The sequence below is a fragment of the Oratosquilla oratoria genome, chromosome 7 (assembly GCF_046742065.1).
Source record: "Oratosquilla oratoria isolate Oo_2021 chromosome 7, ASM4674206v1, whole genome shotgun sequence".
Taxonomy (NCBI): domain Eukaryota; kingdom Metazoa; phylum Arthropoda; class Malacostraca; order Stomatopoda; family Squillidae; genus Oratosquilla; species Oratosquilla oratoria.
In genome coordinates this window covers 34077973-34096744 of record NC_134783.1, presented here as the reverse complement: position 1 = coordinate 34096744, position 18772 = coordinate 34077973, and the positions used below count along the sequence as shown (strand labels likewise).

Below are 18772 nucleotides of genomic sequence, written 5' to 3'. Positions count from 1 at the left end.
ATGTTTTGTAATAAAATGCATTTTCAAATCTAGGTTTTATTAGAGTGGCAGCCCACTTGGCTCCACAGTAAAACAAACAATACCAGTCAATCATGATCAAAACACAGAACCTTCACAGGACAGAAATGAACTCTACAAAGGCATTAGGAATCCACAAAAAGTAAACAAGAGAATTATTGACAATATCTAATGAAAACATCAATATATCACAGGTTTCATAAGCTTGACCTAAAGGCAGTGTACCACCAATGTCCTATAAGGGAAGGCAAAAGAAAATCACAACTTATGAAGCCAATGGACAACTACATCAGTTCAGAAATCTACCTTCTGGCCTCAGCCATATTCTAGCACATAATGAATGATGTTATGTGTGACAATATTTTTTACATCAATGACATCATTTTATGAGCACACAATCAAACAGAGATAGACTCAAATATCAAAGTACCCAAAACTGCTACAGAAAAGCTGAATCTATAGCCACGGAGGCCAAGTTCATGTATGATGTCACCAAAGTGTGCTTCTTGGAGTATCAAACTGAGAATGGTGCCATCCAGCTAGATCCTGCTCATCTGGCTCCCCTAAAAGAGCTTCTTCTCCCAACATGCCATAAATCAGTGAAATGTCTGCTTAGCCTGCTCTTGTACAACATTTGGATCCAGAATTTCTCATTGATGATAGCTCCTCTTCTAAGGAAGTGGAAAACAGGTTTCATGCTTTCAGGAAGAATGCAAAGCTTCAACAAAAACAATCAATGACCATGCACCATTCAAGGCAGAAACTAATGCACTGGACAATGAACTATAAGTGATGTTGTCCCAGAATGGATGACCAGTCACCTTCTTTTCCTGGACATCATCACATCACAAGCAGTAAAGCGAGAGATCCTCACATTTGTTACATTCATACAGAAATTGCTAGATTTTCTTATAATAATGTCATTCACAATTGTTACAGATCAGCAAGTAGTTTCATATATGTTTGTAAGAACATAAGAATGAAGGTGTCAATGGGTAATTTGGAATAGTTTTGTTCTATTCTTAATGCTTACTACTTATGTGAAGTCCATATTTAAAAATTATACTGCAGTGAATAACATACATATATCATACTTTGGCTGCTTAGTAGCATACACAAGATTATTAAAGTATAAGCCACAATACAAGGCCTCATATTATTGTATGGACCACCAACCAGAAAGGATTGAAAAGAATATATCTATCAAATTGGCTTCTACCCCCTTGTAAGGGGAATAGCATCCAAGAAATGCAGCCACCTCCACCCATGCCCCTAATATTCATCACCCATTTTACTTTTATCTTAGCTCCTTGTAGATGGAGGGCTATACCTATCTCCAGCCCACTGCCCAAGTTAGAAGCAATGCAGCAAGACAGCACATCAACAGCAGGGCCAGTTGCTTCATTTACATAGTGACCATCCCTCCTCATCCCCTCATGCAAAAATAGAGATGAAAAATCCCCTCAGGCCACTTCAATTTATATTCCATTCACAACCATTCTCCACCCAAACTTATATCTTGTCTTCTTCTTCCCTGCTTAACAGGTATTCCCCTTCTATTCAAAGTACTTCTCACCCCATCCATAATCTCATTCCTGATTTACCCCTCAGCTTAACTCCATCCACACCTGCCCACCACACTCCTTTGCCATTCCTTCCCCACTCTCTCTACACATCCAAACTATCCCATCCCTCTTCTCTCTACTGTACCCTATATGCCAGTTCCCCTTCTACCCCCCACCCCACTCTCCTCCTCCTCACCCCTTCACCTCTCACTCCATCATTCCTTGCATCTCAAACACATGTAAATACTCAAGACCTAGTTTGGAGTCAATGGATGAGTTGGAATTGTTTTGTTCTTTTCTTAATGTTTACTACTTATGCAATTTTTTTCTTTGTACATACATACATATACCAAGGCTTTTTCCCCTTCCAAGGGAGGTAGCCAAAAAGGGAAAGGCATAAAAACACTCCCACCCCATTTCATCCCTAGATACACTCCACACCCCTCCCACCCTCCCTCTCATCTGAGCACCTCCTGGATGACGGGTCATCCCTGCACCCTGCCCACCGCCCTGGGTCAGAAGCAGTGTCGCAAGACACAGTACATCCACAGCAAGGCCGCTTCATTTAATCGGCGACCCCCCCTCTCCTTCCCCCTCTGCATATAAGGCGAGGACGGGGAGAAATCCCTTCGGGCAGCGTCAAAATTTACTCACACACATACTACCCCATGTTTAATGATGACATTGCAATGAAAATCTATGTCATACCATGGCTGTTTAGTAGCATACACAAGATGATGAAAGTATGACACACAATACAAGGCATTCAATACATGGACAGCCATCCAGAAAGGATGGTTCAGCTGAGGTATGTCAGAAATTGTATTTTCTGAGTACCAGGATCAGAATCTCCTAGTACATACATACTGTATACCAAAGCCTTTTTTTCCCCTTATAAGGGAGGTAGCCAAAAATCAAAGGCATAAAAACCACTCCCACCCATTCCATCCCTATCACACTTCACTCCCATCCACCCTCTTCCCTCCCTCTTATCTTGACACCTCCTTGATGACAGGTCATCCCTGCATCTTGTCCATTGCCCTGGGTCAGAAGCAGTGGCGCAAGACACAGCACATCCACAGCAAGGCCACTTCATTAAATCAGCGACCCCCCCCTCTCCATCCCCTCATGCAGAAAAAGAGAAGACAGGGAGAAATCCCTTCGGGCTGCATCAAATTTTTCTCACACATACTCCCTCACCCCCCCATCCCCCACCCATTCCACCTCATGGATCACAACAACATCCATATACAAGCATTCTCCATTCACCCGTTGTCTATCCTCTCCCATCCATACTTAACAGACATCTCCTAGTAATGTAAAATATTCTCTTCCACATTAGTAAGATATGTGTATAGATATTTCATCTTGGCAGATTGTAGATGTCTATATTATATTTCTTCTTGGCATCTCCCTGCACTGCTAAGGAACTCCTACCATAGTTTACCTATGTAATCTGAAAATCTTATATGTGCCCTTTAATTGAACTAAATTGAATTAATTGTAAATGGATAATTCCTCAAATATTCTTAAGTGATACCTTAAATATTTGTTACTATTTATTCTAAAAGTTACAGCAATCTAAGATTACAAAAGATATGCATTTCTTGAAATATTGTGAACAAAGACCTACCTCCTGATGCAATGGCTCGGTGTATAAAGTCTGCAGCCACTTCAAAGTGCACTGAGGCATTAGCAAAGGGAAGATCAATTAGTTCCAAACCAATATATTTCAGAGGGGTATCCTGTTAGCAAGAAAGAATATTAACTTACCAAGGAAAACATCAGTCTTCAACACCACAGATATACCCAACTTCTCAAACAATGTCAAAAAGGAGACAGGTTAGGTTCATTCTTACTTTGAAGTACCTTATAAAAATCTGGTCCTGTTCTGACAGCAGCAGGCCCACCTTTGAGGTTTCCTGCTGCGTTGACAATGTGTGTGATTCCATGTCTGAGGAGGTACTGTTTGTTCATAGCAGCATCACTGTTGGTCAAGATGGTAGAATATTTATCTATGATTTTATTAAGTGACAGTAAATATAGTTCTATTATCACACAAAGCAAACTCCAACAGTAGAATCAAGTGTTGAAAGTCATAGTCCATTACAATGAAAAAAGCTAAGGAAATAAAGTACATATTAATCATTATACTTATTTACAGAATAAAAATAGAGACCTGGGTGATTTAGGGGTTGTGCTCTTACTTCATACACAAGTGATGAGTCTCCAAGGTAGGCACAAAAATGTGTGCTGGTAGTAAAGTTTCATTTGTACTACATAGCCTACATTGTAAGTTTGCACCCAGTAAGACTCACTCAGTAACCTATTCAAACAACACATACACACAGTCAAATACCTTCTTATAACATACATACGCTCTATCTTTAGTAAAGCCCTCTGTATATCTATCTAAATGTGCCCCATCATGTCTTACAGTCTGCATGGCAGTCTGCTAAAAATAAATAGATTAGATTAAATAAAACTTTAGAAATCTAGTCTCCTAAAGTCATATCTGCTTTGTCTGTATGGTTCATTTGGTGGCTCTATATCTTCATGTGTGAACTAAGATTCAATTTATCAATAAATCCATTACCTTGATTGTCTCTTGCAGAAAACTGACCACAGCCACCAGTTCAGGCCATAAAGCACTCAATGAAGAGAACTTATGTTGTTGTCTGGAGTGAATGAGTAAAAGACAATGTAGTAGAAAGTGTTCCATGTCTTACGGGTGATGGTCGCATTTTAGGTTACATCTTATAATTCTCAATTTTAACTTGAGCCTTTCAGCATGATTCAGTGAGACCATGCTGCTGCTGCATCACTCCATATATATATATATATATATATATATATATATATATATATATATATATATATATATATATATATATATATATATTATATATATATATACACAAGCCACGGGCTTGGCTGCGCAAACAAGCGCCTACGGCTGCAACTTTCCGCGCTCTATTCCCTCGTTTTCCCCTTCGGCCTCGGCCTCGGGGCGGAACCCCAACACGGGATCCCCAGCACAAAGAAGAACGCGAAGAAGAACGCAAGGAAGAAGAACACGAAGAAGAAAGCGAAGAAGAACGCGAAGAAAAACGCGAAGAAGAACGCGAGGAAGAAGAAGAAGAGGAACGCAAAGAAGAAGAAGAAGAACGTGAAGAAGAATACCACCTGACCCCGACTTACCAAGCGCTTTTTCAAGAATATTTTTAGGACAAAGTGTCACCATAATACCACCTGTCCCCGACTTCCACAGTGTTTTTTAGAAGAATATTTTTATTTAGACTTAGATATATATATATATATCAGTTGGCAACATCAAGTGAGCCACATTGCCATATGAAATGAAAATTTTATAGTCATTGTATTTCCCTCAAATCCTAAGCTGTTTCTAACACCCTGCAGTCATACTATGAATATATATGTATATACTGGAATATATATACATACATGAATATATATAAATATATATATATATATATATATATATATATATATATATATATATATATATATATATATATATATATATATATATATATATATATTCCATAAATAGATAACAACCAGATTAACAGTGAGACAGACTGCCATGCTCAGGTCATTGCTAGATATCAATGGGGGTTTCCCAAGGCCATGACAAAGGGCTCAAATTAGCGTTAATAAAGTATAGCTATCTGTTGCCAGGCCAAGGCTTTGCTGGTACCGTTTTAGCACTTAGTAATGATGTGGGTGTGTGTCAATTCAAGTTTTCTCTGTTTTAGGATTGAATCCTCTGCTAAGTTCACTTGGTAGAGTATAGAATTTGGTGATCTGTTAAGAAGTATTCATTTTGCTATTTATGTTTGAGTTTGAGAAGGTGTGTGAAAGAAGGAGGCTGAAGATAAATGTGGGTAAAAGTAAGGTGATGAGATGTACAAGGGGAGAGAGTGACAGTAGGCTGGAAATGAGCATTAAGGGTGAGAAACTGGAGGAAGTGGCTAGTTTTAGATACTTGGGTGCAAATGTGACAGGAAAGGGAGGAGTGGGGGTGGAGGTAGAATGTAGATTGAGAGAAGCGAGTAAATCCCTTGGTGGATTAAAAAGTGTAATGAGAAATAGACATCTGGGAATGGATGCTAAGAGGAGGTTATATGAAGGAGTGATTGTGCCAACAGCAATGTATGGGGCAGAAACATGGAACATGAGAGAGGAAGAGAGGAGTTTGAATGTATTTGAGATGAAATGTCTGAGAAGTATGATAGGGGTTACTAGGCTAGATAGAGTGAGAAATGAGGAGGTGAGGAGGAGAACAGGGGTGGAAAGGGTGCTGGGAGATAGGGTTGACAAAAGAGTATTAGGATGTTTTGGACACATGGAAAGAATGAGTGAAGAAAGATTAGTAAAAGAAGTGTGGAAGGTGGAGGTGGAAGGAGTGAATATGAGGGGGCATCCTAGGATGAGATGGATGGATGGGGTGAAAGGGGCTTTACGAAAGAAAGGAATGTCTGTGGAGGAAGGATGGGAGAGGACAGAAGATAGGGGTGAATGGAGAAAAGTTGTGTATAGATGAGGCTGTGATGCATGAGGGGGAGTGGGTGGGGGATGGGGGGTGAGGAAGTATGTATGAAAAAAAAATTGACGCAGCCCGAAGGGATTTCTCCCCGTCTTCTCCTTTTCTGCATGAGAGGACAGAGGGGGGGGGTCGCTGAATTTATGAAGCGGCCTTGCTGTGGATGTGCTGTGTCTTGCGACAGTGCTTCTGACCCAGGGCAGTGGACAGGATGCAGGGATGACCCGTCATCCAAGAGGTGCCAAGATAGGAGGGAGGGAGGAGGGTGGAGGAGAGTGGAATATATGGGAAATGAAATAGGTGGGAGTGATTTCTATGCCTTTTTCTTTCTGGCTACCCCCCATGTAAGGGGAAAAAGCCTTTGGTATATGTATGTGTGTATTTGCCTTTATACAGATGTATTATGGGATACTACATTATTGTGTGTTTTTTTTGGGGGGTTATGTATACTTTAAGCAGTCAATAACATTTTTTTTTTAACAAATATGCCAAACCTCATTGATTTACCTACCTAGTTGTACTTACCTAGCTGTATTATATGAGAAGGGGAGCTATGCTCATGGTGATCCGTTTTTGTATCTTGCAAGATCAAGTTTGTTCTTAAATTCTTGTACTGTGTTTGCACACACTATTTCTTTGTCCAATTTGTTCCATATATCTATCACTCTGTGTGGGAAGCTGTTCTTTTTCAGGTCTCTTCTGTAGTTATCCTTTTTGAGTTTCATTGCACATCCTCTTGTTTTTCCTGTCCCACTTTAATAGGTCCTTTCTATCAAGGCATTCTTTTCCTTTCATAATTCTGTAGATGGTTATTAGGTCCCCTCATTCTCTTCTTTGTTCCAGGGTTGGCAATTCCAGTTCAGCCAGTCTTTCTTCATATGTTAGGTTTGCAAATGTTGGGACCAACTTTGTTGTTGTTCTTTGTATTCTTTATATTTTTCTTATGTTCTTTTTTGTACTGGGTGACCATATCAGTGCTGCATATTCCAGTTTTGGCCTTATTAGTGTTTGTAATATTTTCTTGATCATTTCCTTATCCAGGTATTTAAAGGCCACCTTTATTGATCTCAACAAATTGTATGTTTCTCCCACTATTTTATTCATATGTTTATCCAGCGACATGTCTTTGGTGATAATTACTCCTAGGTCCCTTTCAGAATTCACTTTCTTTACCTCTTTTCCATCAATTTTATACTGTCCTGATATTCTCTTCTTGCTTTTTCCAAATTCAATACTGCACTTTTTGATGTTGAATTCTACTTCCCATCTCTTGCTCTATTCTGATACTTTGTTCAGATCCTTCTGCAATGAGTCACATTCTATTTCGGAGTTTATTCCCTTTAATAATTTTGCGTCATCTGAAAGCAGTTCATGTAACTTTCAATGCCCTCATCCATGTCATTTACATATATAGCAAACATTATCGGAGCTAGTACTGACCCCTGTGGGACACCACTACTCATTTCTTCCCATTTTGAATATTTGTCTCTGAGCACCACTCTCATTTTTCTTCCATGTAGGAAGTCCTCCATCCAATTCAATAGTTTTCCTTGTATGCCACCTATTGTTTCCGGTTTATATAGTAATTTTATGTGTGGTACATTATCAAATGCCTTTTGTAGGTCCAGGAATCCACAGTCTGCCCAGCCATCCCTTTCCTGCAATATATATATATCAATCTTGAATAGAAACAAATTAAATTGGTGGTACATGATCTTGTCTGAATCCAAATTGCCTCTTTTTACTCTTGTTACATCACTGATCATCCTTTGAGACATTGTTGCTCATCATATTATCTAACAGAGTATTAACCCAAGAATCCTCACTCAAGCTTGCTTCCCGCTCTTTCAAATTCACCTCTTTAAATTACAGTTTTCTACTGGGATCATACTTTTGCTTTGAGTAATCATTTCCCATAGATGAAAGTACATGTTTGACAATAGTTCTTGATATTCAGTTTCATTCCATTCCCTCATCTTTCAGGGCATATATATTACCATGAGGTCTCTTCTATATTTCATCCAAGTTCTCATTCTCAAACTTATTGCATCAGCCTTACCTTCACTCAATATCATGTTACTCATTAATATATCAATATTCAGCTCTATTAACAGTCCATCTCTCATTGTATAATTTACTGTCACATTTCCAAACATTATATCACCATTTCCCAAATAAAGGGTAACATTAATTGGTAGTAAGGTCTTTATTAAATGCAAAATATCAGGTTCAATTATCATCAAGTTATCATTTGTCTAACCCAGCCAATAACACACCGTCTACATTAGTATATACCATGTTTAGTCTGCTTGCAGTGTCTCCTGTACTGACTTGTTCTCTTCTTAATTTCAATACCATTTTCTTGTTTTCTGATCTAAGACTCTATAGAAATGGTCATTTCTCTTGCTCTATTCTTTTACCATTACTTTCTTTGGCCTCATTGACAAGCACCTCTATCTTCTCTCATTCTCATTACCTTCTTTTCCCCTTATCCAAACATTCTTAAACTTTTCCTTATCCAAAAGTTTCTATATCTTATTGATGACTTCATTTACCATACTTTATTACCTGAACTTGATTTCTAATGGACTTCCACCTCCCTTTTTTATATTTACATAGCCTAAACACTATCTTTTGCACTGGAGTCACTTCCTGCAACTGTGCAAGCACACATGTAACTGTGTACAATGGAAAGGACATACAAATATAACTACAGCATTAGTAATTCTGTACAATGTATCACAATTCTCCTATGAAACCAATGAAACTTACCAGTCTCCAACATAGAGTTGTGGATAAACTTCATCCATATCAGCACCATCAACAAACCGTGATACATGTAATCTCATGTCTGGTATAGGACGAAGGCGTGGTTCTACAGTCAGTAGAACTTCTTTCAAGTCTTCAACATCTAAGGAAAAGTATATAGAAAAAAATTCTGATCTACATGCATTTGAATATGCCAGAATTGATATGTACACTCAAATCTTGATAGCATGACAGCCAATAATTCAGGATCCTTATTAACTCAGCACTTTTGGCTGTGTGCTAAATAGGTTCAATAATATAGAATTTTATTAAAATATTGAAGTAGTACTGAAATAATTTGGTATGTCTACAAAAAGTTGGAAAGTTGGAAAGTTGGTGAAATATAATGTATGATATCAACACTTTTAGGGGACCCCATCTCATCAATAGCCTAATGCATCATAGGATTTTCCAATACATAATGCCCACTTTTAATATCATATATACATACATGCATATTCCAAAGATTTTTCCCCCCCTTACAAGGGAGGTAGCCAAAGTCAAAAGGCGTAATTCCCATTTCATACCCACATACTTCACTCCCATTCACCATACACCCCTCCCTCCCTCTTTTTTGGCTCCTCCTAGATGACAGGTCATCCCTGCATCTTGCCCACTCCCCTGGATCAAAAGCAATGTTAGATAACTAGAAATTGATCAATTGTAAGCCTTCTTCACACACAAATAAAGAAGTGAAAAGATTGTGTGAAGCCATGCAAATAAAGATAGGTTAGGTTTATATTTGTATAAAAAAAAAATGGCACTTGCCACTGGCACTGTGTTGTGTAGTCTTGGTATAAATCTAAGAGACATGGGCAGGGGCGTCTCTCTGACTCCCTCAATTATGCCCCTCGCATATCCCATATACAATATACACCAGGCTAAGGTAAATTGTATATTTTTATATCATGTAAATTAAATACTTTTGCACCTCACCATTTTGTTTGTCCTTTGGAAGCAAAAAATCCCTTTAAAAGGTAAAATAGTCATACTAAATACTGAATTGAGGAACTGTTCAAATCACAGCTGAAATCTGAAAACAGAAGCTCGTCCACCATATTTGTTGTTTATATGTTAGGCATACATATCAACGAAAGGAAAATGTTGCATTCAAACAGTTGGAGTAGTATTGACAATAATTCAGATATTGAAGGTTTCTCACAGGTAGGAGAAAGCTTTTATGATGTTGGAGACAGTAGGAGTGAGAGCAGAATAGATGATGAGTATAGAAACAAAGGACAGAACGGAATCAATCAAAGACAGAGCTCACAGTTTCATAGCTTTGAGGAATCCCCACAGGTAAGGGACAGATATCATAGTAGAGAGGATGACAGGAGTGGCAACAGAATAAGGGGAAGATATAATGAAGTCAATCTAAGACAGGGGGCAGAATTTTGCAACTTCGAGGGATTCCCACAGGTAAGAGACAGGCATTATAGTAGGGAAGATGATAGGAATGACAACTGGCACCACATTTGCCCTTTTCCAATCAAGTGGGACAATGCCTTCCTTCAATGAACATGTAATAAGACTGTGGATCTTGTCCACTAGTTCTTCCCTACATTATTTAAGTATCCACTTTGAGATCCATCCAGGTCCTGAGGTTTTTGTCATATCCAATGATCCCAGGAACATTGTAGCAGTGGGAGGCATTAAGAAAATTATAGTGATGGGAGAGGAAAGTGGAGAAGTCATAAAAAAAGATGAGGTGCAAGGAGTTTTGAAAATAATGAGAACAGGTAAGGTATCTGAAGGGAGGTACAGTAATAGTGGACTGGCTAATGAGGGTTAATTTGTGTCAAAGGGAGGATAGAATGCTGGAGGAGTGCCTGTATAGTTCTGCTTCACAAGAGAAAAGGGGACAAATGTGTGTGCAGTTTCAGAGTGATCAGTTTGTTTAGTGTATCGTATTTTTCGGACCATAAGGCGCGGGAAAAATCCTTAAAATTGGCCAAAATCGGGTGGTGCGCCTTATCGTGCGGTGCGCCTTATGTGTGGCTTCAGTGCAAAAAAATGCCTCGGATAGTGACGTACTATTTTGACACGTTTCGTAGCTAGCCTGCCGACGGCGACAGTGCATGATAGGCCTAGCAAAAGTTACAACCAAGTTATAACCAAGATGCATGTATCTTGACAAGAAAATTGTGAAAACTTCGACAGTTTTCGGGTCCATGCCACAGCATTCATTCACGCTATCATGGCTATGACATGATAGCGTCCACAACACAGACAGCCATTTTGCATTGGTATAGTCTCGCTCCACTCAGACTGTAGTCATTTGGGTATTTTTTTAGTTTTGATCATGGGCGCAATATAGCAATATAAAATTAATTATTAATTTTGTAAATTAAAATGTATTAACGTAATATGCAATTTTGTGGGCGGAAAGGAAAATAAAAAATACCTTGCTACAAGCAAATATGGTAATGAACGAAGTCGGTAGCATAGGATCGGGACACCAACATCTCTCACGACGACGACAACGAGAACGAGCCGGATGACATTTAATTTGCAGGTAATGATTTATTAAACACAGGTTAGGTTAGGTTAAACGAATTTATCACCCTTTCATATCTTTGACGTCGGCATCTATCATAACAAACATGGCGTACCATTCGTCCGACACGACTTCATTACTTACGAAATCTGTTTCAGCTCATTTTTTGTTTTTTATTTCCGCTCACAAAATTGCATATTATGTTGATACATTATAATTTACAAAATTAATAATTAATTTTTTATTGCTATATTGCGCCCATGGTCGAAACTAAAAATTTACCTTCATTTGTAATCTTGTGTTTTTAAGTGAATAGAGAATTCCGGGAATAAAACTGCTAATGTTGGTTTTATTCCCCACAATTCCCGTAACGTGTTTGTTGTTTTTTAGGAGTATTGGCAAGGCAGACCGTCCATGGAGGTGGTCTGATTTCAGTACAAATAAAAATATATATCATTTATTTTTGTAATTTTGCTAAATCCCAACCGATTTTTCTCATTCAACAACGAAAATGTTGTTCTGAATGCACTCACATATGCATGATTATCCGATGACGAGACTAGGTGCGCCTTATGGTCAGGTGCGCCTTATGTAAGGACAGGGAATAGCAAATTACGGGTGCACCTTATGGTACGAAGCGCCTTATGGTCCGAAAAATAAGGTACTTTGAGTTGAAGAAAGTCTTAAAGGAGAGAGACTGGAGGAGGTGGAAAGCTTTAGGTGTTTGGGGTCATATGTGGCAGGAAAAGGAGTGAAGGTGGAGATAAATTGTAGACTAAGAGAAACAAGTAAATGCTTTGGGGATTAAAAAGTGTAAAGAGAAATAGGCATTTGGGAATGGATGCAAAGAGAAGAGTGTATGAGATGGTGATTGTGCCAACAGCACTGTAAGGGGCAGAGACTTGGAGCATATGAGATGCAGAGAGGAAAAGTTTAAATGTTTGAGATAAATGTCTGAGAAGTATGGTAAGGGTTACAAGATTAGATAGAATGAGAAATGAAAAGGTGAGGAGGAGAACAGGGGTGGGAAAAGAGATGGCAGATAAGGCTGATGAAAGAGTATTGGGATAGTTTGGACACATGGAAAGAATGAGTGAAGAAAGATTAGTAAAAGAGGTGTGGAAGGCAGAGGTGGGTGGAATGAACTTGAGGTGATGACTATGAATTGGAATAATGGAGTGAAAGAAGCATTGAACAAGAAGGGAAGGTCTATTGAATAGGGAAGGGAGAAGGCAGGAAATAGGGGTGAATGGATAATGGTTATGGATAGATGACATTGTGATGCAAGGAAAGGAAGTATGTGAAGCCAAGAAAGTTACTTACAAGATGGAAACTGAATATGACGTGGGAGATTCGACATACCCATTCTTTTGGGATGACAGATGTGCTAATGTAGATGAGTAGCAAGAGTAGTCTACACTACCCACTGATTTGGAATTGCTATCAGACAAACAATGGCAGAGTAATTATTAGAAATGAATAAATGCATAAGTAAGCTATATATACATATATAACTTTTAATATGACAATTTTTATCATGTAATAACATCATATAAAGTCATATAGCACTACATACATCAGTGACAAAACAACCGTATCAAAATATTAAAACATTAATTGACTTTCTAAGTACCTGGATAAGAATCTTGTTTAGGATTAGTTTCCTTTTATGTTCTCAAAGTTGTCTGCAAATCTCTTCAAACTTGTTCCTACATAACTATAGTGAATTTTTTTCCATAATTTGGGAGGAAATGCTCTAGTGTGTAATCTTCATCCTTTGTTGGGAGCAGTGTTCTTAGAGGTGACACCATGTGCCAGCTATGGAAATAAATGCATGACGATGGTACAGGAGTGCAAGCAGCTGCACCCAATCTCCCCTCTTTCCAGAGAAAGGTTTCTGTGAAAATAATTAAATTATGAGAAATCCTAGAAAAATATGATGTCATGAAACAATGCAAATCACTCTATGAATTTCTTTCATAGTGAAACCAAAATTTTACATTCTAGTTTTTTATGTATTCTTTATATTTAGACAAACACATTTTTACTCTTACTTTTACTGTAGTATCTAAAATACTGTACAATAATAATAATATTACCTCAAGTTTCACTAAATGTATGACCCACAGCCCCACAGCAACTAGCAACAGTCTCTGGGCTCTCCCAAAGATTTCTCTGAGAAGAAATTTTGAATATTGTGTGTTGTATTGATGTGGGAATATTTCTGTCACCCACTAAAAGTAGTAAAAGGGGAGCAGTCAGATTTCCATGTGTGAAAAGGTGTAAGAAATACAGTTAAAGCTGATACAGAGACATCCTGGGACCAGTTTAGAGACTGAGTGCCAGCCCTATTGGGCTGCACCTCCTGATGAAGGTGAGGAGGTTGATGGGATTTGAAAATAGGCAACTCTGTTGTCCAATTTGTAGGACCGCTACAGCCAAATACTTGTCATTGGTTATATTAGTTTATATCATACTTACCATTTTAAAGTAAAGACAAACTGAGCAATTCCAAAGTCCAACATTATCATCAACTAATAAAAATTCCTATGGGACACAAGGAGCAGCACAATTTTGTAAAAGAATTTTCATAACAATACAAATTCATGTGTCTGCAGTGTAACACTAAAGAGAAATATCCTGTCATGGAAGGATTTCCAGCAAGAACATTACAAATAGAGAACTCCTCATGCATATAAGCAGGTACTGATGGGTAATTTAGTATTTGTTAACAATTGAATGGTTGGTAATAAGAAGCAAATTCACATTTCAGTTTAATTACCATTGCAACATTAAACATCTTTACCAAAATTCCACCTTTTATATAGTTTCATATCATCCTGAGATGACAATGTCACAAACAATTATAGAACAACTGAATATATATTATTAAAAAGTTACTTGCATTCAATGTTTCATTCAATGTTGAAGTGTTTCATATCAACATAATGAAAAGAGTGTCTAGTGTCTCTAAGAATTTAGACTGCATCCTCTTATTCAGCTTTAATATCACTGAGAAATTGAATTTATATTTATTTTCACATCACTTGAAGATGACTTACATTCACTACACTAATAAAGAATTTTTCAACCACAAAAATCTACTTAATGTACCATTAGAAAGTTTTACAATGATGTCTGTATACAAATCCATAGTATCACTTCAAATAATTTATTCCTTAACAAGAATTGGGTATAAAACATCATATATTTTGCAAGTTAAAACTTCATTTTTTAATATTGTATATATCAATAACCCTTTTCCCCTTATATGAGGTGTGTGGCTGCATCAAGTCATACTATCAACCATGAAATTTTGGTTATTATTACACACATGGGAAGAAGATGGTGGCATTCTTATCCTCATTACAGGAGGTTGAGAAAAGAGGTAGTGTCCTATTGATGTACTATGCTAAATATCTACTTACTCCCTTCTTGTTTCTACTACATCATCATCATCATCATCAATCATCATCATCATCATCATCATCAACATCATCATCATCATCATCTCACGCAGTACAGGTTTATTATTAGGTTCTTTGGTTTCACATAAAGCACATGTGCACAAGCCACCACTATGGCAGTCCAGGTTCGAATCCTGCCCAGGGCTGAAATAATTTCAGTATCACTGCACTGCAATTTGTTACTCCAACTCTCATGGGCATGGAGTTGGGTGTGTGTGTGTGCATGAAAGGTCATAGCATTACACATAGATCAGTCATATATGACCTCTGAGCTCTCTTCTGGGAGGGAAATAGAGGTCAGTCACAAGTCCAACATGTGATCCAAGACCATGGTGAATTACACACTCACACAGCAGGGCTGTGTATGTATGTATGTATATATATATATATATATGTATATATATATATATATATGTATATATATATATATATATATATATATGTATATATGTTTATATATATACGTATATATATATATGTATATATATATATATATATATATGTATATATGTGTATATATATACTTATATATATATATGTATATGTATATGTATATATATATAGATAGATACGTATATGTATATATGTATATATATATGTATAGATAGATACGTATATGTATATATGTATATATATATATATATATATATATATATGTATATATATATATATATATATATATATCTATATATATATATATATAGATATATATATATTGAGACATTCTGACACGACATAAGTGGAGTAGGAAACACAGGAGTCTTAGTCTTGAGTTTATTCCTGACTAGTTTCACAGGTATGCTTTTTCAAAGGCCAGTTTCCAGTGAAACTAGTCAGGAATAAACTCAAGACTAAGACTCCTGTGTTTCCTACTCCACTTACGTCATATTATATATATATATATATATATATATATATATATATATATATATATATAATATATATATATATATATATATATATACATATATATATATATATATATATATATAATATATATATATATATATATATATACATATATATAAATATATATATATATATATATATATCTGTATATATATAAATATATATATATATATATATATACATATATATATATATATACATACATATACATATATATATATATATATACATATATATATATATATATATATATACATATACATATATATATATATATATATATATATATATATATATATATATGTATATATATATATATATATATATATATATATATACAGTGAGTCATCCTTATACAGTAATTCTTTATCCAGTAAATTCACAGTTACGGCCTTTGGTAATTACTACCCTTTATTCTATTTACAGTAAGAAAAATTCACAGATACGGTATCCACTCATGTTTTGGAGGTAAAATTAGATATTTTGAAGAGGAAAGAGCAGGGAGAAGGTACGTCTGCCATAAGTTGAAACTTGGATTCGGTATACGGTAATTTCAATTTAACCTTCCAACCATCCCATTCTCAACCACATCCATTTGTTTTCCTTAAAAAAAAAAAAAAACTTAGCTCCTTGTGGAGCCTACAGCCTTCCCCCACTCATTGCCTCAATCAGAAGCAATGTACCAAGACACTACAATTCCATAGTAGGGCCTGACAACCTAATCTGCTTTACCCCAACTGCTTCATTTACAAGATGACCCTCCCTCCTCACCCCCTCATGAGTAAATAGAGAAGACAAGGAGAAATACTTTTAGGGCTACATCAATTTATCATTCTTTCACAACTATTCTCCACTCCTACCTGCTCTCTCCTTCCCTTGCTCAACATTAATTTCCAATTTACCTAAGCCCCCTTCACCCCATGCATCCATCATATTTTTGGTCTTCCCCTGAAGTTCACTCCAGCCACATCTGCCTTCTACACTATTTTTGCTAGTCTTTTTTCATTCATTCTTTCTATATCCCCACACCATTCCAGTATTCTTTGATCAATCCTACCTGTCAGCTTCCTTTCCACCCCTGCTTTACCTCCTAATTTCTTACTCTCTTGGGCTTGAATATTATCTTTTAAAGCTATAGAATTAAACTTTTATTAATATATACAAAACAATATTTGCATATTCACATATTAAATATTAGATCAAGTTTTTTTCTCAGTATATCCTCTTTGTATTTTCCTCTAGGTAGAGAGCAAAATATATGATTTGACTTAACCACCAACCCTTTATAAGGGGAAATAAATCCTTTATACATCTACTTCTATATTCCTCTTTAACATATATCAGTCATTGATTATATTCACATCAAGACATGAAGGAAGAGTTAACATAAAACTAACTCTCTGTAAGCATATTATGTATCTTCTCAAGGGAGTTATTCAGCAACATTTTTTTTTCCTTTTTCAATATAAGAAACCTTTAAATATAGTACAGAATTTGTTTTTCATGCAAAATATTCAGAAATTTATTTCTTTTGTTACATTTTACTCCAAAAATTAGTTTCAATACAGGAGTACCAGATTTATACAAGGTGAAACCCTACACCATATAAAGCTTGGTTGCCCCTTGTAAACCTGAAATATATCAAAATTAGGTTCAAAATATTACTTCACTTAATTATATATGAAGATATTTTAAAACTACACAAAACAACTGTCATACAACCCATTTTCTAAACTACAGTACTACACAAAGAATAAATAAGTTTCCCCCATGAAATCTGAAGTTCTGAGAGGTCCCTGTGGATTGAGAAGCACTAAGCTGCAGCCTCCTTAGCTTATGCCAAAATCCAGTACTGCCACTGCCAAAAGATTTTAAACATTAGTTTCCAGCAGTGAGCTCCAATGGTAGTGATACCCAGTAGTGACACCCAGTTCACCTCACACATTAAGATTCTGCTACCTCTGAGGGAATGAGGAAGAGGAAAAAGAAAGAAGAAAGAGGAGAAAAAGGGATAGTTTTACTAGGGATGAGGCATATAGCCATCTTGAATCATAGAAAAATATCTTCTAGAAGATTTTCAATGGCAATTGACCATCTCTAGAAAATTTTAAATGGCAATTGACCATCTTATAGAAGATTTTAAATGGTAATTGACCATCTCTATAAGATTTTAAATGGCAATTGACCATCTTCTAGAAAATACACTCTGTGTCACTGCTCTGCTACAAAATTTCTACGAAAATACAACCTGCACCTGTAGCAGATTAAAAGGTTAACAAAACTACCAAATATTTTTTAATTGTTGAAATCATCCTATAATGATACAAAAATAACACTGGGAAATTCATGACTTGAAGGTACAATATACATGAATCAAGAAAAATAAAATATCAGCTGCTTTCTTGTTAAAAAAGCTGTAATTTATTTTATTCCCCTAAGTATTTTTGCAGCAATATTTATGTCATACACTAATATCAATGCAACTTATATCAACTACCATAAAAGTAATGAACCAGTTTGATCTCTGTGCTTTTCACATGTTTATATTCTTTCCATAAACTTATTGGCAAGCTTTTCCAAGTGAAATCTACACTATATGTATGTATATGTATGTGTATATATATATATATATATATATATATATATATATATATATATATATATATATATATATATATATATATATATATATATATATATATATATATATCATACTCTAATTAGACTACATTATTTTAACACATCACTTCATTGTACCACATTTCTGTAAAAACAAAGAGGAAAGCAGCACAACATATGCACCTGGTTCAGTCAAATATTATTTCAAGTGTAGGACACAGTTTTGTACATTTGGTGTGTGGTGTAAGTATATACCTGGATATGGACAGGCATATATACAGTCCATGTACAATAATCCCTCCAGGACCAAGATAGACCTGAT

The 18772-nt window shown here is 36.1% G+C and overlaps 1 protein-coding gene across 5 annotated transcripts in view; it reads right to left on the bottom strand.

The window, feature by feature from the left end:
- The window catches only part of LOC143027045 (dual specificity protein phosphatase 3-like), a 94730-nt gene that overhangs the window by 21175 nt on the left and 54783 nt on the right, over positions 1–18772 (bottom strand). For 2 of the 5 annotated variants that reach the window (XM_076187921.1, XM_076187922.1), the window contains exons 2-6: positions 13089–13352; positions 12779–12895; positions 8923–9061; positions 3453–3570; positions 3217–3328 (exon numbers count right to left, since the gene is read on the bottom strand). In XM_076187921.1, the coding sequence (XP_076044036.1) occupies positions 3217–3328; positions 3453–3570; positions 8923–9061; positions 12779–12821 (412 nt within the window). In that variant the 5' untranslated portion in view covers positions 12822–12895; positions 13089–13352. Of the gene's footprint in view, positions 1–3216; positions 3329–3442; positions 3571–8922; positions 9062–12778; positions 12896–13088; positions 13353–18772 lie in introns of all 5 variants that reach the window. The other 3 variants (XM_076187923.1, XM_076187928.1, XM_076187929.1) reach the window with 3 other exon arrangements.